Source organism: Panthera pardus, unplaced genomic scaffold (assembly GCF_024362965.1).
Source record: "Panthera pardus isolate Hobbes unplaced genomic scaffold, ASM2436296v1 HiC_scaffold_13, whole genome shotgun sequence".
In the NCBI taxonomy this organism is placed as follows: domain Eukaryota; kingdom Metazoa; phylum Chordata; class Mammalia; order Carnivora; family Felidae; genus Panthera; species Panthera pardus.
In genome coordinates, this window is record NW_026526688.1 from 49,204,674 (window position 1) to 49,222,792 (window position 18,119).

The following is an 18,119-nucleotide window of genomic DNA, read 5'->3' on the forward strand; positions in this document are numbered from 1 at the left end:
AGGCTCTACACTGACAGCAGAGAGCCTGATGTGGGGCTCAAACCCACGAACCATGAGATCATGACCTGAGCTGAAGTCAGATGCTTCACCAACTGAGCCACCCAGGTGCCCCTAATACAAAGTTTACTTCAAAACACACAAGTACTGATTACTCAAAAAATAAACCATTTTCAAGAAATATAAAGCACAACACTGACCCTTGTCCCTGTTCTGCCAAAACCTTATCATGCATAGCATTTAGTTCTGTCTGTCCTTCTGTCTGTCTCAAGCAAGCTTCCTTGCTATTCTTATCTCCAGTCACACCCCCTCACCCCTGCCTCCCCAGACCCTCCCTCAGGTTCTATTACTACGATGAACATTTAAGGACACTAAGTACTCAGGTTGTGCTGGGCATTCGGCACATACCTTATCTAATTGTATGCACTTCCTTGACTATGGCCTTGGTTCCAAGACAGACCCTCTGCCAGGAATGCTCCACCACCTGGTAGGTTCTCACTGATCCTTTGAAACCCACCTCAAACCCAGCCTTCTCTGTGGAAACTTCCCTGGCCCCTGCTAGTTAATTGCCCCCTCCTCTGGGCTCTCAGGGCACTTGGTCATCTGGTCCCTTGTCAGCTGCGGATGTGTCTGCCTCCAGCAACTTCAGCAGTGTCTTCGGGAAAAGTTATCTGCTTTCGCAGAGCCTTAGACAAGACCCGAAAGGGTCAGATGTCTCATGAATGTCTACCTACTTCATTTGGATTGCCAAAAATGGTCCCCAAAATGTCAGACCAGCAATGAAGACCTTTACTTGGCAAAGAATGATTTCAAACAAAATCGGGGATCCTATGGCTCTTATAGCTCAACAGAACCCTGGGAGAGCTCAGAAGTTTGGGGCTCTCAGTAGCTCCATTGTTTCCAAAACTTCAGCAGGATTGATGGCATAACTCTAGGTCCTGTGGGCAATGGGGGAGTATTTCCTTCTTGGGTAAAGGATACAGAACAGTGGAATAATTCATTTAGGCCACAAGAGAAGCAGTATGTAAGTGTAAGAGCAGCTTTTCACCAGCTCAAGACAGAAGGACTCGGGGAGAGGGGGGAGATGCCCCATCTCTGCCCCCCCTCCATTAGGACTCATCAAAATTTCAAAACACCCAGGTGACTGTACCAAAGCAAAAGCCTCAGGCCTTTCTGTTCTCTCCCCTTTTGTGAAGTAAGGGGTCTGTACTCTTACAACTGACTTCAGAAACACAGAAAATAATTCTTATGTTCTTCTGAAAGGGAAAGACTAATTACTTTCCCTGTCTCTTAAATCGACTAGGCTCAGTCCAACAGATACATCCAATAGTATCAAGACACAAATAGAAAATCATTATGTTTCGGGGGCGCCTGAGTGGCTCAGTTGGTTGAGCATCTGACTCTTGATTCTGGCTCAGGCCATGATCCTAGGGTCGTGGAATCGAGCCCCGTGTCCAGCTCATGAGATCAAGCCCCATGTCCTGCTCTGGACTGAGAGTGCAGCCTGCTTGATATTCATTCTCTCTCTCTCTCTCTGTCCCTCTGCCCTGCTCATGCTTTCTCTCTATAATAATAAAAAAATTTTTTATGGGACTGCAAACTGGCATAGCCACTCTGGAAAACAGTATGGAGGTTCCTCAAAAAATTAAACTAGAACTACTCTACGACCCAGCAATTACACTACTAGGTATTTATCCACGGGATACCCGTGTGCTGTTTTGAAGGGGCACATGCACCCCAATGTTTATAGCAGCACTATTGACAATAGCCAAAGTATGGAAAGAGCCCAAATGTCCATTGATGGATGAATGGATGAAGAAGATGTGGTTTATATATACAATGGAGTATTACTTGGCAATCAAAAAGAATGAAATCTTGCCATTTGCAACTACGTGGATGGAACTGGAGGGTATTATGCTAAGTGAAATTAGTCAGAGAAAGACAAATATCCTATGACTTCACTCATATGAGGACTTTAAGAGACAAAACAGATGAAATAAGGGAAGGGAAGCAAAAATAATATAAAAACAGGGAGGGGACAAAACATAAGAGACTTAAATATAGAGAACAGAGGGTTGCGGAGGGGTTGTGGCAGGGGGATAGGCTAAATCGGGAAGGGACATTAAGGAATCTACTCCTGAAATCATCGTTGCACCATAGGCTAACTTGCTAACTTGGATGTAAATTAAAAGATAAATAAATTATTAAAATTAAAAAAAATTTTTTAAAAAGATCATTATGTTTGGAATGTCATACCTTATAAAGTATTTTAAGGCAAAGAGAAGCTACTTCCCCTTGCAAGAAGAAACGCAGGCTGTCCCACTCTGGGAGACTGTTAGCATGTGGAGGTTTTGAAGACAGGCCACAGCAGCACGCATGATCCTCTCCACACCGCGACGATGGGGTGGATAATGCAGATCGCTTCCCGGAATGGTGAGGCCTAGGCCGTCTGATGCTGAGCGAGCCACTTTGGTTCTTGGGGTCGGTGCCCTCACCTATTTAATGTGCATACTAGCAAAGAGTCTTAAGGATTAAACAATACTGTATCTGGCACATAAGAGGCAATTCATAAATTCCTGTTGGTTGTTGTCGTTTCCCCCGTGCTTTTTACGTTTTTGCAGTTAGAGAAGCAGACGTGGTCATGGGCAAGTGGATTGTCTCCATCGCCAACTGCTTTTACACAGCCAACCCTCCTCACTAATTTGAACTTCTGCCCCCCAAATATCTTTGCATTTAAGAGATAAAAGGCACAGTCCTTGCTTTCTGGGAAAAAATAAATGATTCCTCTTTACTTTGAGAAGGGCTAAATAGAGATAATTACAGAAAACCAAGGAACACAAAGAAAAAGCAAGCAGATCGGCCGCAAGTGGATCAGGGAGAGCAAGACCTTCCAGGATGAGCGGGACTTGGCCAGGTCAAAGGAAGGGAGGGGACCAAGGCTCCTCCCCAGGAGACACGGTTGGGGTTTCGGTGATTACAGGACACAAGGGTGCTCCAAGGCTGGCTATCAGCTGGGTGAGGAAGTGCCCCTAACTGCAGACAGGAACTCAGAGGTGCCAAGCCGCCCTGGCTACAGAGGCGGGGTCTCCAGCCTCACCGGAAGCGGAAGTGACAGAAGGGGCCAGATGAGGGTGATGGTTCTCAGGCTGCAGAAGCCCGGTAAAGCATTGGGCCCTGTCTCAGGCCCAGACTTTCCCCTTTGTTCTTCCCGTGAGCTTGAAGGGTAGGTCTTCTCGGCGCCGCATTTTGGGAGTGGGAGGTGTAGAGGGGATTGGCGCCCTGGGCAGGCCCCGTTCTCTCCTGGCCGCCGTCCGTCCGAGCCCACGGGACGGCTGGCTCACCGCTTTCTCTCACTGGCAGCGCCAGACCTCATCAGGGAGGAGGAGGGATTCTCTCCCAAACAGCTCCAGCAACCTCCTCAATTAGGTTGGTGCACTTCCTTCATAAGTCACGTCAGAAAAATAGCACGTTTTTGTGAATCTTGTCTACAAGTCTGGGGCCTGGTGGGCCTGGGAAGTGAGTGGGTCAGTCCTTCGTGGGTATGTGTATGGAGTAGAAGCGGGGAGAGAGGTAGGCCATTCGGTCTGTGCCCAGCACTGGGTGGATCCCAGTTTGGGGGAGCCTGAAGCTGATACAATTTGACAGGAGGCGCTTTTTAAGAAGAGGAACAGAACATTACAAATGCAGAAATATAGACCTTGGGTATAGGTCTTTGTAAGTGTAACTTCGCCATCACTGGTTTCATGGTAAGCCCACCTCTGCTAAGATGCTCACCACATCCTCCACCCACCTTGTGTGGAGCTGGTGGGAGAGGTGGGGGGGTGGGTGGAGGAAGAGGGACACAGGATGGAGGATAGGAAGAGAGGACTGGCCTGGGAGTCAGGACCCTGGTTCCAGTCCTGCCTCTGCCACTCCCTGGATGATGAAATCAGGGCACATCTCTGTCTGGCTGATCTCTAAGGTCCTTTCCAGCTTTATTCATCCATCCATCCATCCATCCATCCATCCATCCATCCATCCATCTATTCATTTCATGAGCAAGGCCATTTAAGTCATCCAAGCCCCTATTACCTTTTGTATAGATGCCCTCTCCCACCTCATGTTAAATGCAACAAAATGCATTCATATCACCCATTAAGTATATTGTTGTATTTGCTGTAAAATGTGAAGTATTTTTAAACTTTTAAAAATGTTGAACCTTTTCAACTTCACTTTTGAAAATTTCATTCATTCAGCAAATATTTTATTGAGCTCCTAGTGTGAGCCGAGCACTGTTCTAGATGCTGGGGTACAAAGTTAACAAAATCCCTGCCCTTATGGAGCTTATGCAGATCAAGCCCAACAAATAGATACAAAAAAATGTATAGTATGGCAGATGGTGATATGCTTGTGAGAAAAGTAAAGCAAGGGGAAAGGCAAAAAATAAATTAAAAAAAATAAAGCAAGAATGGGGGCAAGGTTGGTTTATTGTCCACAAAGGCCCCCTGGGGTTTCAGTGGTTAGTTCTGGCCTTAGGCCATGATTAATAAAGGATTAGTGAAATTAGCTCTGGTGAGATAAAGTCAGTGAGACTGGGGTCTTGCCAGAAAAACTCAGGACCCTGGAGCTCAGCCTTGATTCAGAGATGATTCAGATGTTGTTTGGCTATGAGGAACTCAATCACTTTACAGATGATTACGATCACTCAGTAATCAACGTGTATTGCTAAGTTACAGGTTTAAAATGGAATGAAATGTTTATAAGCGCTGAATCTAAGCATATCAGAATGGCATCCTAGTACTACATTTGTAGGCATTCGTTAAGTATGTATTCGATTATGTTGGCTTCTATTTCACTTTGGAAGCCGACACGCGTTTTTAAAGGTCTCACCTATTTTGTATGCCTGGGAAAGCTCGCAGGTATTGTGCCGAAAAAACTGTCCTGTTAATGAACTCCCCTACCCCCCCCACCCCACCCCCCACCCCCATCGCCCATGGTCAGCTGTTCCTGTGGGCATGTTCCTGCTTGCCCTGCAATTACATTCATATTAACTCTGGGCTTCTGCATTTATGAAAGAGAGATCATCTCCACCCCATAGGGCAGTTTGAGGCTGCAACAAGATCGCCCCTGGTCCTCACACAGGCGCCCCCCTCCCCAACTCTTTGTGCCTTCCTCTATGTTATCCACAGCAACTCTCCTTGAAAACCCACCCACTGGCTCCCCTGCTGGGTCCTGCAGCTCCCCATTCGGCCTCAGCCCCATTCCTGCAAGTCTGACTCCAGAGCTCCTGTCCCAGAGGCCTGTCGTTCCAGCATCATCATCATGAATTTCCATTCAGTCTCAATGCCTTTGTCTCCTTTACCCTTCTCCTGGGTCAAGGTGGCTTCCCCTTGTCCTCTGGGGACATGTGGGGAACCCACTGCCATCATGTTCTAGGGCCATGTAGGAACCTGCTTCGTTCCCTGCTGCAGCATCCAGACCATTAACCCACCGCTGTCCCCCAGCTCCTCATTTGAAGATCATACCATCTGGTTCTGGTACTTTCCCCTTCAACTCTAGCGACTCTGGCACCTAACGTGTGGGCCTGGTGCCCTGTCAGTGGTGCTAGCCTGCACGGGGATGCCCCACCTGAGCCTGTTCCCTTTCTCCTGATGTCACTCTCTGCTGGTCATCAGCAGCAGGCCCACCACTTCCCAGGCCACATGTCATCCTGCTCTGTGAGTCTCATCTCTGGGCCTTCCCTTTCCCACCATAACCAAACTCACTTCTCCTTAAACCCCCAGTCACATAACCTATCCCATTTTCCCCAGTCCACACCTCCTTTTGTTCCATCTGATTTCCTTCCTCTGGGTTCTGGAGCTCCTCAGCCCCTCGGCCCCTTTGGTTTTGCTCCCACAAAATGGCCTAAACTCATCTAAAATTTACCCCTTAGCTGGTGCACCCTCAGCCCCAGACTGTCCTGTCTTCTTTCTCCTCTCCTGCTCCTTGGCTGGGAGTTGGCCAGTGGAGAGAGTTATCATTCCATATTAAATGGACCAACTATGAAATTATCCTAACCCTACCATTTCCTTTTGGCAATCTGATTCATTTCTCATAAAAGCATGCTTTCATTACTCCAGTGACTATCTCAACCTTCCCCTTCACCCTCAAGTTCTTAATCCTACTCCTACTGCCAATTTCTGAAAATTATCTCATCTGCCATTTTCTGGAAGCCAATCATTAAGAGCTTTGTCATCTTCTCTGTGCTAAAAATGCCTTCCTTGTCCCAGTAGATAAGCTCTTGTCCCCCTGGAGGCATAACCCCCTGGCCCAGACAAAGGACATTCCAGGTACTGAAAACTTGTGAAGAAAGGCCGTGCAAGATTATCTGTGACCTCATGAAAGGCAAGAGATTAGCAATTGTAGTTCTGGTTTTCTGAAGGTCAAAGGTGATTCCCTACAATTTTAGGCTTGGTGAGCTTCTCACCATCTCAGGCAGAGTTATGGAAGGGCTGTTTTATTTGATTTAGAAAATGTTACAGCAATTATTAGGAGCCAATACAAGTTTTCTAAGTCTTATTTTGACAAGGTTGCTGAATTGGTAAATCAGGAAAATGCCATGAATCCATTTGATCTGGATTTCAAGGGAGGTGTTTTCTGACAACCCCATGAGCAAGTAGAAAAATATGGTCCGTATTAAAGTAAAATTAAGAGGATTAGTTACTGGGAGAATGTTGCCCAAAGAGTGCTGAATAATCGATTAATCTCAATCGGAAAGGATGGTTCTAGAAGTTTGCTGAAGGGACTACCCTGAGACCTTCCCCATTCAATGTTTTCCCAAATTTTTTGGATTATAATACAGAAGGAATGTTTACAAATATGTAGACAATATTTGTAAAGGGGACTATTTTGGAGTAAATCATTAAAGCAAGAATTAACTCAGTGGACTCTAACAAGATACCTTTAAGAGGGAAAATTCATTAAACACATAATATTAAGTGAAAGAAGCAAATCATAGAAAAAAACTACAAACAAAATTCCATTTATATAAAGTTCGAAACAGGCAGAACTAAACAGTGTATTGTTTTGTTAGACAAAAGTATGGGATAAAGGCCATGAAGAAAAACAAGGGAAAGGTTATCACAAAAGCGATGAGAGTTGGGAGGGAAGGAGCGGCCATGAAGAGGGGTGGGCACAAAGGGGGCAGGGGTGGAGGCTGTTCAATTTCTTAGCCTGGGCGATAAAACACAGGTATTTATATTATCATTCTCTTTCAAAGTGATTGTATCTTTCCGTGCACTCTTTTGGGTGTTTGTGACATGTTACAGCAAAAAGAAAAATCGATCAATCCATCCACCCATCCCCCTATCTAAAGTCCTCTGATCCAAAAAAACTCCCCAAGGTCCCAGCAGTCTAATCACTGTGATGTGTGGAAAAGACATTGTCAAAGAGTCAGGTGATCTAGGCTACATGTGGAGAAGAATGGGCTCTCGACCCTGCTCTGTGCAGGCCGCTGGGGTCATGGCTAGTGAATGTGAACAGTTGGGGAGCTGCTGTTTACCTGGGAGTTAGGCAAGTGGGGGTGGGGAGGTGATCCATGTGATGTGAGGGGCCATCTTCTGTTCTCAGATGCCTACTTTTTCTGCTAATGGGATGTTTAGGAGCAGTCTCATGTGGCAATTAACATGTGATCCAGCCTTCCAAGCCGGTTCATAGAGGAGGACTTCAACTTGGTCTGTGTAGCTCCAGAAGACAAAATGATGGGTTGAATTCACTGTGGGACTGACTTTGACTCCATAAAGTAATTTTCTAATAACAAATGGCTTTAGAAAGTACCGAGCTTCCTGTCTCTGGATGCATTCATGCTGACACTGAAGGAGTTCTGTTACAGGATGTTGTAAAGGGCACAGAAGAGTGTGATCAGCTTAGGTGACCTTCAAGGTCCCTTCTAAACTCCATGGGCTATGTTTCTATGAAATTGCATGATTCTACAAAACCTGTGCATTAATACCCATAAGGGAAAGCTAGAAGCTGAATCTGAAACAAAAGAAATGTTTTTAAATATAAGCATTGTGTTTTGAACAGCCATTTGCTTTTTCAGTCAATACATGCTATTGGTTTAGAGGGGTCAGGCACCTTCTGTCCCACATTTCTAAGATTTCAATGGCAAAGACCTTCGAGAACCCGCACCCCCCCCCCCCAACTCACCACCAAAGCATAGCTTTTCCAGATGTGCTTCAAGATTCTTGGTGCTGGAGGGATACCCGAGGTCCTGTGTTCCACCTCCCATCCAAATGTCAGAATACAACATGGACTCACAAGTTGGCAGCTGGAACCACAACTAGACAGAAACTGAGAACCATGCTATTCTCTCCTGCCACCTGCTGGCCTTCCCCTCAGGTCTTGTTTCTCTAGGACACTGGTGATATCCACCCAGGAGAGTTCATTTCCAGGAGGCCTCTGCCACCCAGAAGTCCTGGGGGAGTGGGGGAGGAGGGTTGGGGGGACCCTGACTGTAAGGGGAAACCTTGGATGACTTCCAATGTTAATGTTTATTTTTGAGAGAGAGAGAGAGACACACACAGAGTGTGAGCAGGGGAGGTGCAGAGAGAGACACACACACACAGAATCCGAAGCGGGCTCCAGGCTCTGAGCTGTCAGCACAGAGCCCAACACGGGGCTCGAACTTACAGACCGTGAGTTCATGACCTGAGCTGAAGTCGGAGGCTCAACCGACTGAGCCACCCAGGCGCTCCCCAGGGTTTCTTAATCTAGGAAAATCGTAACTTCACAGATGACAGTGACTAGAAAAGACCTTCAAACTCATTCTAAGCCAGAGCCCTCCAGTATAGCCCACAGATAGGCCTGGTTTGGCCCAGTGGCATTGAGTAATTTTGAGCTCGCATGTACAAATTTGACTTAAAAATCAGATTCATGATGTCATTTGCTATTTATTGGGTATTCGTGAAGTCGTAAAGCTGAGAGCAGTAAGTAGGTGAGTGAACTCCCATTCCAGTTGTGAGACCCACCAATAGTGAGATTACAACAGTCACAAAAGATCCCTACCCTTGGCCTTTGTCTATCTTTCTAGTCTCTGCCCTGCTTTGAGGGGAGCGACTGCTGGGGAAGAGGGGAACATCAGAGCATCTGGGGAGAGCTAGAAGAGGCGGTGACCAGTCGGACCTGAACTAGCAGGTGGGTTGAAGTTTTGAATTATATTTGTGACTAAAGTTTTGACTTAAATGATCAAGTTTTTAATATCTAAAAGGATGTTGTAATTTAAAAATGGAACCGTTCCATTTTGGGAAGTTGATCAGAAAGTCCCGGAATCTGATCTATTGGTACAAGATATCATCAGAGGGTGAGCAAGAGAATCCAGAGTACTACTGAAGAAAGGCCTGGAAGAAAACAGCCATTTCTTTTTTTCTGTCCTGTCAAGTTTAGCCCCTCTGGTGAATCGGTTAATAAAAACTTATTTCCCCCGTGGCGATCATTGGCCAGAGCTGAGAGGCAGCTGCCCCATTTAGAAGCTCATATGGGGTGTGTGTGTGCACTTGCCCACCTCACGGGCCCTCATTCCCATGACCTGCCTGATCCCCACGGCACTTGAATTTACCCTGCTCTCGTCCTACTCCCCATTTTCCAGCGGGCAAAGGGGAGCCCAGAGGGAACAACTGACTTGTGCTAAGTCACATAGAAAAGGAGCTGAGTGTTCCTGAAGTCCACACTCCTAAAGATAAAACCTAGGCACGGAAATGGTGTCCGGCTCCTTTTCCTTCATTTTACTGTGCAAATCCTCACCCTTCTGTGCCCTCTGCCCTTTTAAACCTAGTTAATAGAATTGAAAACATTTTATTTATTTATTTATTTATTTATTTATTTATTTTACTTATTTATTGGAAAACACTTTAAACATTCTTCACTAGATCTTTTTTCCCATCCTCTGTGTCATGGGAGGAAAAAGCACTGGGTGTTGGGCAGCTAAGGTAGTAGGTGGCAAGGACATCTTGACTTACTCGAGGCCAGTCCTGTCCCCATCACCCCCTCTCCCACCCTCAAGCACAAACTGAGATGAAAGCAAGCAGCCTTCTTCCTTTCCTTGTGTCCATTCTCCACAGAGCTCAGATTCAACTGGAACACAGGATTTCATTGAGGGACAGCCTGTCCTTTAACTCAGTGTCCAAGCAGAGGTGGTTCTGTGGGTGGGGACACCAAGGCACTCCTAATCCTCTTGTTCCTCTCCATTTCTCTCACTGCCTTCCCCTAAGCACCAGCAGCCAGGGAAGTCTGGGAAGTGGCTGCACTGTTTCTTTTGGCTTAGATGCCCCAGGAGGCAAAGGCAGAGAGAAGCCCCTCTCCCTCTCCTTGTTAGTTGAGCCACTGCTACATCCAGGCCAATAAACAGGCAGAAATTCCCCCAGCTAAAGCTGAGTCCAGATGGGGAAATTCTACCTTTGATAAAAAAAACTGGTGGTTTTTACTGGTTGCCTCCAAGAAGGAGAACTGGGAACACTTGTCCCGCTGTACCCTTTTCTTCTTTTAAGTAGACTTTGTTTTTTAGAACACTTTTACATTTGCTGCGCAACTGAGAAGATACAGAGGTTTCCCATTTATCACCTACCCCCACGCATACACACAACCTCTCTCATTATCAACATTCCCACCAGAGGGGTACATTTGTTACCATGGATGAACATCCACTGACCCATCCTCTGACACAGAGTCTAGTTTACCTTAGGGTTCCTTCTTGATGTACATCCATGGGTTTGGACAAATGGATATTGACATATATCCACCATACAGGATCACACAGAGTAGCTTCATTGCCCTAAAAAGCTGTGCCCTCTGCCCTTTTATATTTAATGAATATAACTGAAAACATTTTTTTTATATTTGTTTTTTGAAAACATTTTCAACATTCTTCCCAGTTCAGAATCCCAGGAGATCCTGGGGGTGGGGGGCTCCTCCAGTAGAGTTCATTCACGGCGCTTTCATGGAAGAGTGGGCAAACTGAAGTGCGGGAGGGTTTGTGTTTCCAGCACTTTCTTTAATCCCTGATGCATGAGAGGTTGTCTGAATAGAAACGAAGGAGAAAACAAGTCCAGGTAATCAATGTATTGTTCTGTTCACCAAGGTTTTACTGTTACCAATCTCCAATCGTTAACTGGTTTTAAACATGGTGGATAATGCTTTTCACCATGGCAGAAGAGGGACCAAGCAGGACCTCACTTTGGGGGTGAGGGGCAGGAACATGGATGTACTGCCTTCTCCCTTCTTGTTGAAAAAGGAAACATTTTCTAACCCCATGCACCTGTAAAGGCTTCTCTGTGACCAAAATTAAGCCCTATTTGAGACCTTCTACCCCTTTGCAAAGACTTTCCCCCCCCCTCCCCACATCAAACATTTTAATAATGTCCCAGAAAAGGTCAGGGAGAAGGAAATTTCACAGTTCCTAAGCAGGTAGCTGTAACTTCAGCTCCTCCTGCAGCAAAGGAGGTAGAAAGACCAGGCTGACCTCAGGAAAAGGCAGGGGCAGGGTGCTAGGTGTGGCCACAAAATTTACTACCTGCTAGGAGCTCTGGAAGCACCTTGGGGGAGACTGGGAGATGACGGTGGGTGGGGGTTGCCCAGGGATGCCTTCACATCCAACATTCACACCTCTGGACAGCAGCCTTGGGAGGTCTCATGCCCATTTGCAGATGAGGAAATGAAGCCTCTCAGAGGTGACGTGGATAGACCAGCACACAGCAAAGGCAAAGAGAGCAGGGCCCGCACAGTTTCATGCAAGGTCCGGAGCAGGACTGTCAGCACGGAGGTCCCCACGGTGACTTTTGTACACTGTACAGTGGCTGGCTGAAGATGGGCTGGTTGTCATTCTCATCGATGAGGGTGATCTTCACCTTGGCATAGCCCACACGGTTGGGCAAACTTTCATTGGCAAAGAGGTCAAAGTTGTGGCGGTCCGGAGTCTCAGAGTCCAGGAGGATGGCCACCCAAATGCGAATGTCTGCTTTCCCGTGGACAGAGGTCGGGGAGATGACACAGTGCTGGGAACTGTTCCCTACCAGGTACACCTTGACCATGCTGTTCAGGCCCGGGTTCCATTACTCTGTAATGGACCAGACAGCAGAGATGAAGGAACACTGGAGCTCGGAGCCCCCTCCAGAGGAAATGGAGTTCGGAGAGGTTGAGTGAGCCCTCCAAGGTTGCACAGGACATTGGAGGCAGTGAGGATAAAAGCCCAGGCCCAGCTTCTAGGCCAGGCTGCCTTCCGGGCCGAGGGAAGTGGGGTCAGGGCATCCCCCAGTTGTGGCTCCAGGGACCGGAACAGAGTACCACTGGGCACTCCAGGGCGGGTCTCAGTGAACATCTGCAGGTGAGGCCAAGCAGGGAAGGCTGCCCTGAGAAGGGGAGTTTTGAACTGGTTTTAGGAATAAAGGGAAAATGGATTAGACTCTTAAAACAGTTCTACTTTTGAAAGAGGTTATGTAAGCCTCACTGATACGGAGTACATTAACTATAAAATTAAAAAGTCAGAGTTTGAAGTGATAGAACAAAGCCAAGGGCTTCACAATGGAAGAGAATTCTGGCAAGGCTGAACTGGATAAAGGGCACTGCCTCTAACACTGTTTTTCTCTTTACCTTTTTCAGTCTGTAATTTTGACCCGTTGACCCTGGATTTGGCCAAGAAGCTAAAAAGGTTCAAGAATAACAGACCAGCCTTTAAAACCTGAAAGATCCTATTCTCATAAGCATATCCCAGAAGTCTTAAGCAATGTTAGCCTCCTCTATGCAGGGCAAACTGCTGAGGCAGAAACCAAAATACCAGCAGGAGTGCGGGCAGCGAAGGGTTCATCTAGGCAGGATGTGAAATGTCAGGCCATTAGTCTTATATTTTTACTGCAGTGGTTACAGGATGGGGTTGACATGGGAATGAAAACGCATACTGACTTGGGAGAGTTGTTTTTTTCTCCCCCCCCCCCCCCCCCCCCCGCCAGCCTCAAATATTGACACCCACGCACCAGGTTTGGGAACGAGTAAAAGCTACATAAGATTTCAAGGGTGAGCCTTCATTTCCCTTGGCCTCCATTCCTTGGCCATCAACAAAAGCAGAAAATGCCAGGTCAGTGCCAATCAGTATGTGCCAACAGCAGGGAGGTTTCTTATTTCACCTGGCCATGGGGCAGAACTAGAGTCACGGGCATGAAGGGGGGAAAGTTCCTCAAGTTATTGATACCATGAAATCAGAAAGACACAGTAAAGCAATCAATGAGAGGCAGAAAAACAGAGGGCAGTAGATTCTAATGATCAACCATGGTTAACACACAGTGTCAGATAAGCATTTGTGTTTTCAGTGTACCCTCGACTCTAACGGGTACGCATTCATCTCTACGTTTTTTTGTATGCAAATTCTGGTTTCAACCTATCTTTCCCATATGGGTTAATTTACTCAAAAACTTAAACCTCTTGGGGCGCCTGGGTGGCTCAGTCAGTTAAGCAACCAACTTTGGCTCAGGTCATGATCTCGCGGTTCTGGGAGTTCAAGCCCTACATTGGGCTGTGCTCAGAGCCTGGAGCCTGCTTCGTTCGGATTCTAAATTCTCTCTCTGCCCTTCCCCTACTCATGCTCTCTCCCAAAAATAAACATTAAAAAAAAGTAAAAAAAACCTTAAAACTCCAGAATTCTCATAGTGAAGGAGGTGAAAACCAAATGGATGTGGGTATTGCCCCGACCAGTGAGAAACAGAACTCAAATGTCTTCTAATAATCATTTAAGAATTCCAATATGCTTTTGCAGCTGGGAGAGAAACTTGAATGTTTCTGTGGCTCCCTCTACCCCCATACCTGCCTGCAAACGCACTCAGTTACAGAATAAGCACTGCCACAGAAGGGCTACAGCTGTCAACAACGCTGGTCTGGACCACTCCACTCCTCAAGGGTATCATTCCAGCAAGTCTTCACATTTGTAGCCTTGTCCTGGTCAAAATCTCAGCAGACCCCTAGGATTTGTGGCAGGCAGGATTATCAAGTCGTGAACTTCAAATACCAGAGCTCAAGTATCATGGCCCTTGAGCGCCAGGCTTTTGACTTCTCTTCCTGGAATCTCTTCCCGGATTCCTAGGCAATCTTCCCTTCACCCTAGTTTGTTCTTTTCCTCCCACTAAGAAGCAAAACTGTTTGAAGGGCATCATTTCAGGCAGCCAGGAACCTCCCCGTTCCTACTGGCCTAAAATAAGCATGCAGAGCCCATCAGTGAGCCTGAGGCTTGGAGGAGCAAAGTGAAAAGTAAAATCCCCTACACACTTGGTTCTACTCAAACTATAAGCTTTTATTGAATTTTACATATCATTCATCTAGGACATGATGACTATGCAGCTGGCATCTTCTCGTTCGTGAAATGATACAGCACACATAAAGTCTCTTGCCCCGTGCCGGGCCCACGTGTGCCGAGCAGAGAGCTGTCACGGAGTGAAACTCGAATGTGAGTCTGCCTGGGCACTGGCAGTGGCTTCCTCATCTCTGAGCTGTCACACTCGCTGGAGTTACACGGGTCAAGGCTGACAGCTTGGAATTTAAGTTTCTAATTTTACACTTCTGATTTTATTAAGTTACAGACTGTTTCATAGTCTACTTTAACATCAGAAGGTTGCCCACCGACTTTACTCATGTTGAGTATGAGATTTGTTATTCACCATGCTACACTTCCAACCAAACACAGAAAGAGCAGGCTTCGCATCACAGCTTAGGAAGAACTGGAGAAGTGTTCTATTTCCCTACCCTGTGCAGTTTTCCCCATAACCTGTTCTATGAGAACAAGGGTTTCCCCTCTCAGATGCAAACGTGGAGGGAGAGCACTGGCTCCGAGCTGGAGGCTAGGGCTTAATTCTCTCTACTCCTCTGCGTACTCCTGACGCCTTCCTTCCTGAGTGGGGAAACCCTGGCACTGAACAGTTAAAAGGCTCACCCAAACCTGTGCTTCGAGACAGAGTCATAAACAATACAACAAAATAAACGTGAGCTACCGATGGGGCTCAGCTAACGCTTATTGCCTATTCTGCTAATGTCAAAGCCTTCTGTGCTTTGGGAAGTTTCCGAATACGTGTTCCTGCACAGGAACTGTGACAGAGCTCCCTTGCCAGAAGATCGTGAGCCCAGGTCAACAAAGGTGGGTAAGAAACAAATTCTTTAGCTGTAAGAGTAAGACAGAGCAGAGTTTGTGAAGTAAATTCAATAATGTGAACCTCACCCACAGGCAGGTGAGTGGGGAAATGAGACAGTTAATAAGAGAAGCCCTCAGGAGGCAGGGATTTGATCAAGGGCACAGCTCATAAAAGTAACGATTGGGAATTTTCCTATAGCAAGTTTAGGAAACATGCCAATAGCAAGAAATGAGATGGCTCCAGTGCCAGAATTTTGACCTGTTGTCACTGAACCAGTGTCCTCAAGAGAAAATGTCCTTGTTGTTGTTTTTTTCCTGGGATCCTGGGTGCTGGGGAAAAGACTGCCCAACACACACAGGCAGGGAGCTAGGAATCCAACTTGGAGAATTCAGAGAGGCCTTGACGTTGTAAACCAGTGTGGGGAGAATTAGGACATGTTTGAAATTCGGACCCCAGGATCTCTCACACTGCACTCAAAATACAGGCCTGCTTCAAAAGGCCCAGCTACACCTGTTGTGACGTGGGTTACAGAGGAGTCCTTCGGAAGTGGTGGCAGGGTGAGGTGACGCAGGTGGGGCTAGAGGCAAGATGTCCCCGTTTTCGGTGTTTGCCGCAGCGTGAAAGACGTGCCTCCGTACCGGGCAGGGCGGCCAGCTCACTGAAGAGGCACCGCTATCAGCTCACACTCAATCCAGAGAGGGTTTGGGGAAGGTCATGCACTTTGGCCCAGCGGGCATCTGGTGTGGGGACGAGATGCACGTGACAGTGGGGGAGGAAGAAGATACCCCTCTAGAACCTGCCATGTTGAGTCTCAGATGGATGAGGGTATTTTTTTTTTAGAGCCAGATCATCCCCAAAACCAGCTTGGGGATGGGGATAATGAGCAGATTCTAAGAATTCATGTATCAATGTCCTTCCAAATAAAAAATGATTCTTTATTATTACATTTTTAAAATCACAGAACCCCAGGGTGAATATTATTACACACACACACACACACACACACACACGCACCATCATTAATTTCTGGAGTCATTTCCCATACCCCCTCTCAAAAATCTGGCTGAGCTATGCCTCAGGGAAATTTTCCAGTTTCCAACTCCACACACCAATTTGGGATAAATAGAAACACTGAAGTCTTTTGGTTTTACCCATAGTTCCAAAGTGCTATTATAGGTAGAGTATTTGTTGGAGGAGATAATTTTTGCTGGGTTAGAATACAGTGAAGAATAAAAGAAGTTGCGTGTAGAGCTCTGGGTGTGGTTAAAATGTGAATCTGCATGCCTCCTGACCTGCAGGCTTTATTCTTTTCCCCTTTCATGGTTTTGTTTTGTCTCTTCCTATAGGGACTGCAATAAAAATAGGTCTTCTATTTGGAATCACACTGAAGAGGAGGTGGTTCAGATGAGCAGTCTTGTTACATATTAAGTTATTGGGTCTACAATTGAGAAATCTGAACTCTGGGGTTACAAATCAAAATAAATATTATTTCAAGGTAAATAAACAAATTACTTGGCTGGCTCATGAAATGCTTAATGTTTTTTCCTAAAATCATAACCGCAACACGGACTTTTATTTTAGGCTGCATCCCAAGACAAAAATCAGGTAACCTACATCTTCAAAAGGACGCAGAGCATGCCTTCCGGTTTCTCCCCTCAGTGCTGAGAAATGGCTCCAGAGCCTGGAAGTCGTCAGGCACGTGGCTTGGGTTACGTGGTGTTCAGGTAAACACTGCCACACGCCCAACCTTGATGAACACTGACTACTTCTCTAAGTACGATGGTACCTGGGGGGGAGGCCCTCGCTCAGAGAAAGGATGCAGAAGGGAAAAGTTAGGACAAGCTGGGAGCTGAGGACAACTCCGCTAAGAGACTCAGGTGACACAATGGAACGGGAATACTGAAGCCAGCAACCTTCTGAAAATATCACCACCACCATCAAAACCCATAAGCTTTTTTTTTCTAGTCAGGAAATCAAGGCTGAGGGGAACATTCGCATATACTGCTCACTAATACATTCTTCTTAACAGAAGTGAAGCTATTTTAAGAACATGAAAAGGTTTTCAAGACATCTGTTTTCAGGGACAGAGCACAGTAACAAATACTTTTCAGAGCTGGTTCATTCTAAAGTCTATCCCAGGAACAAGGGCAGCCAAGTTTCATGAGGTACTAAGACATGTTCCGGCAAAAATATTTTCACTTTCCTAAAGTTATGTGCTATTTTCAAGTCCAAATATATTATAAATATCTGATCCTTTTCTGTTGGCAAAAAAGGAAACACTTTTTTTTTTTAAACTCTGAAGTTGGTAATATTTGTGTAGAATGAAGGTAGAATTTTACTCATTTTTTTATAACTCAGAACACAGATGAAATCAAAACGTCTGCAACTGTCCCTAAATTCACATCTTTAAAAGGTCCTTTCCTCCATTTACATGAATTCATCTGAATCATTGCCGTCCTGTAGGAAAGAGAAAAGGTACACTGTGAAAGTCTTCAAAATAAATAACTCCGTTTAAAAAATGTACACAATTAGTCTTAAGTAATAAGCTTCCTCATGCGTAACTGCAGCGGTCAGAAAGTAAAAAGTAAAATCACTAAATTCACTCACGAATTCTCTATCTGAAAGTAGGAGTTGTTTAAAAGAGCTGGCTTCTCTAAGTTGTTAATAACATAGTGACAAGTGACCAGTGGTTTCCAAAGTATGAAGTAAGGCTCCTTCAGCAAATACACCAAGATAGGAATCCAAACAGATCTTGCCTCAAACCTTCTGCCCATGATCCTGCCAGTATGCAAACCCTTCTTTGGTCTACATTCCATTATTTTGAGCCTCAAGGTTATCACAAGATGTTTTTTCTTTTTTTTTTTTTTTTCTAAATAGGAAAAGTGATTGGGAAGCCACAGGCTAGACACCAAGTTAGTTAGCCTGCCAAGTTATTGATTAAAAACCCGACATGATGGTATGTAGTATAAAGGCGCTGATTTTATTGTGTGGCTTATACACGAG

At 45.8% G+C, this 18,119-nt stretch overlaps 1 protein-coding gene across 3 annotated transcripts in view; it reads right to left on the reverse strand.

Moving 5' to 3' along the window:
* Positions 1-14,263: 14,263 nt before the first annotated feature.
* The window catches only part of CCDC25 (coiled-coil domain containing 25), a 40,546-nt gene continuing 36,690 nt past the window's right edge, over positions 14,264-18,119 (reverse strand). For all 3 annotated transcript variants that reach the window (XM_019440854.2, XM_019440852.2, XM_053901089.1), the window contains one exon: positions 14,264-17,573. In XM_019440854.2, the coding sequence (XP_019296399.1) occupies positions 17,544-17,573 (30 nt within the window). In that variant the 3' untranslated portion in view covers positions 14,264-17,543. The remainder of the gene's footprint in view (positions 17,574-18,119) is intronic.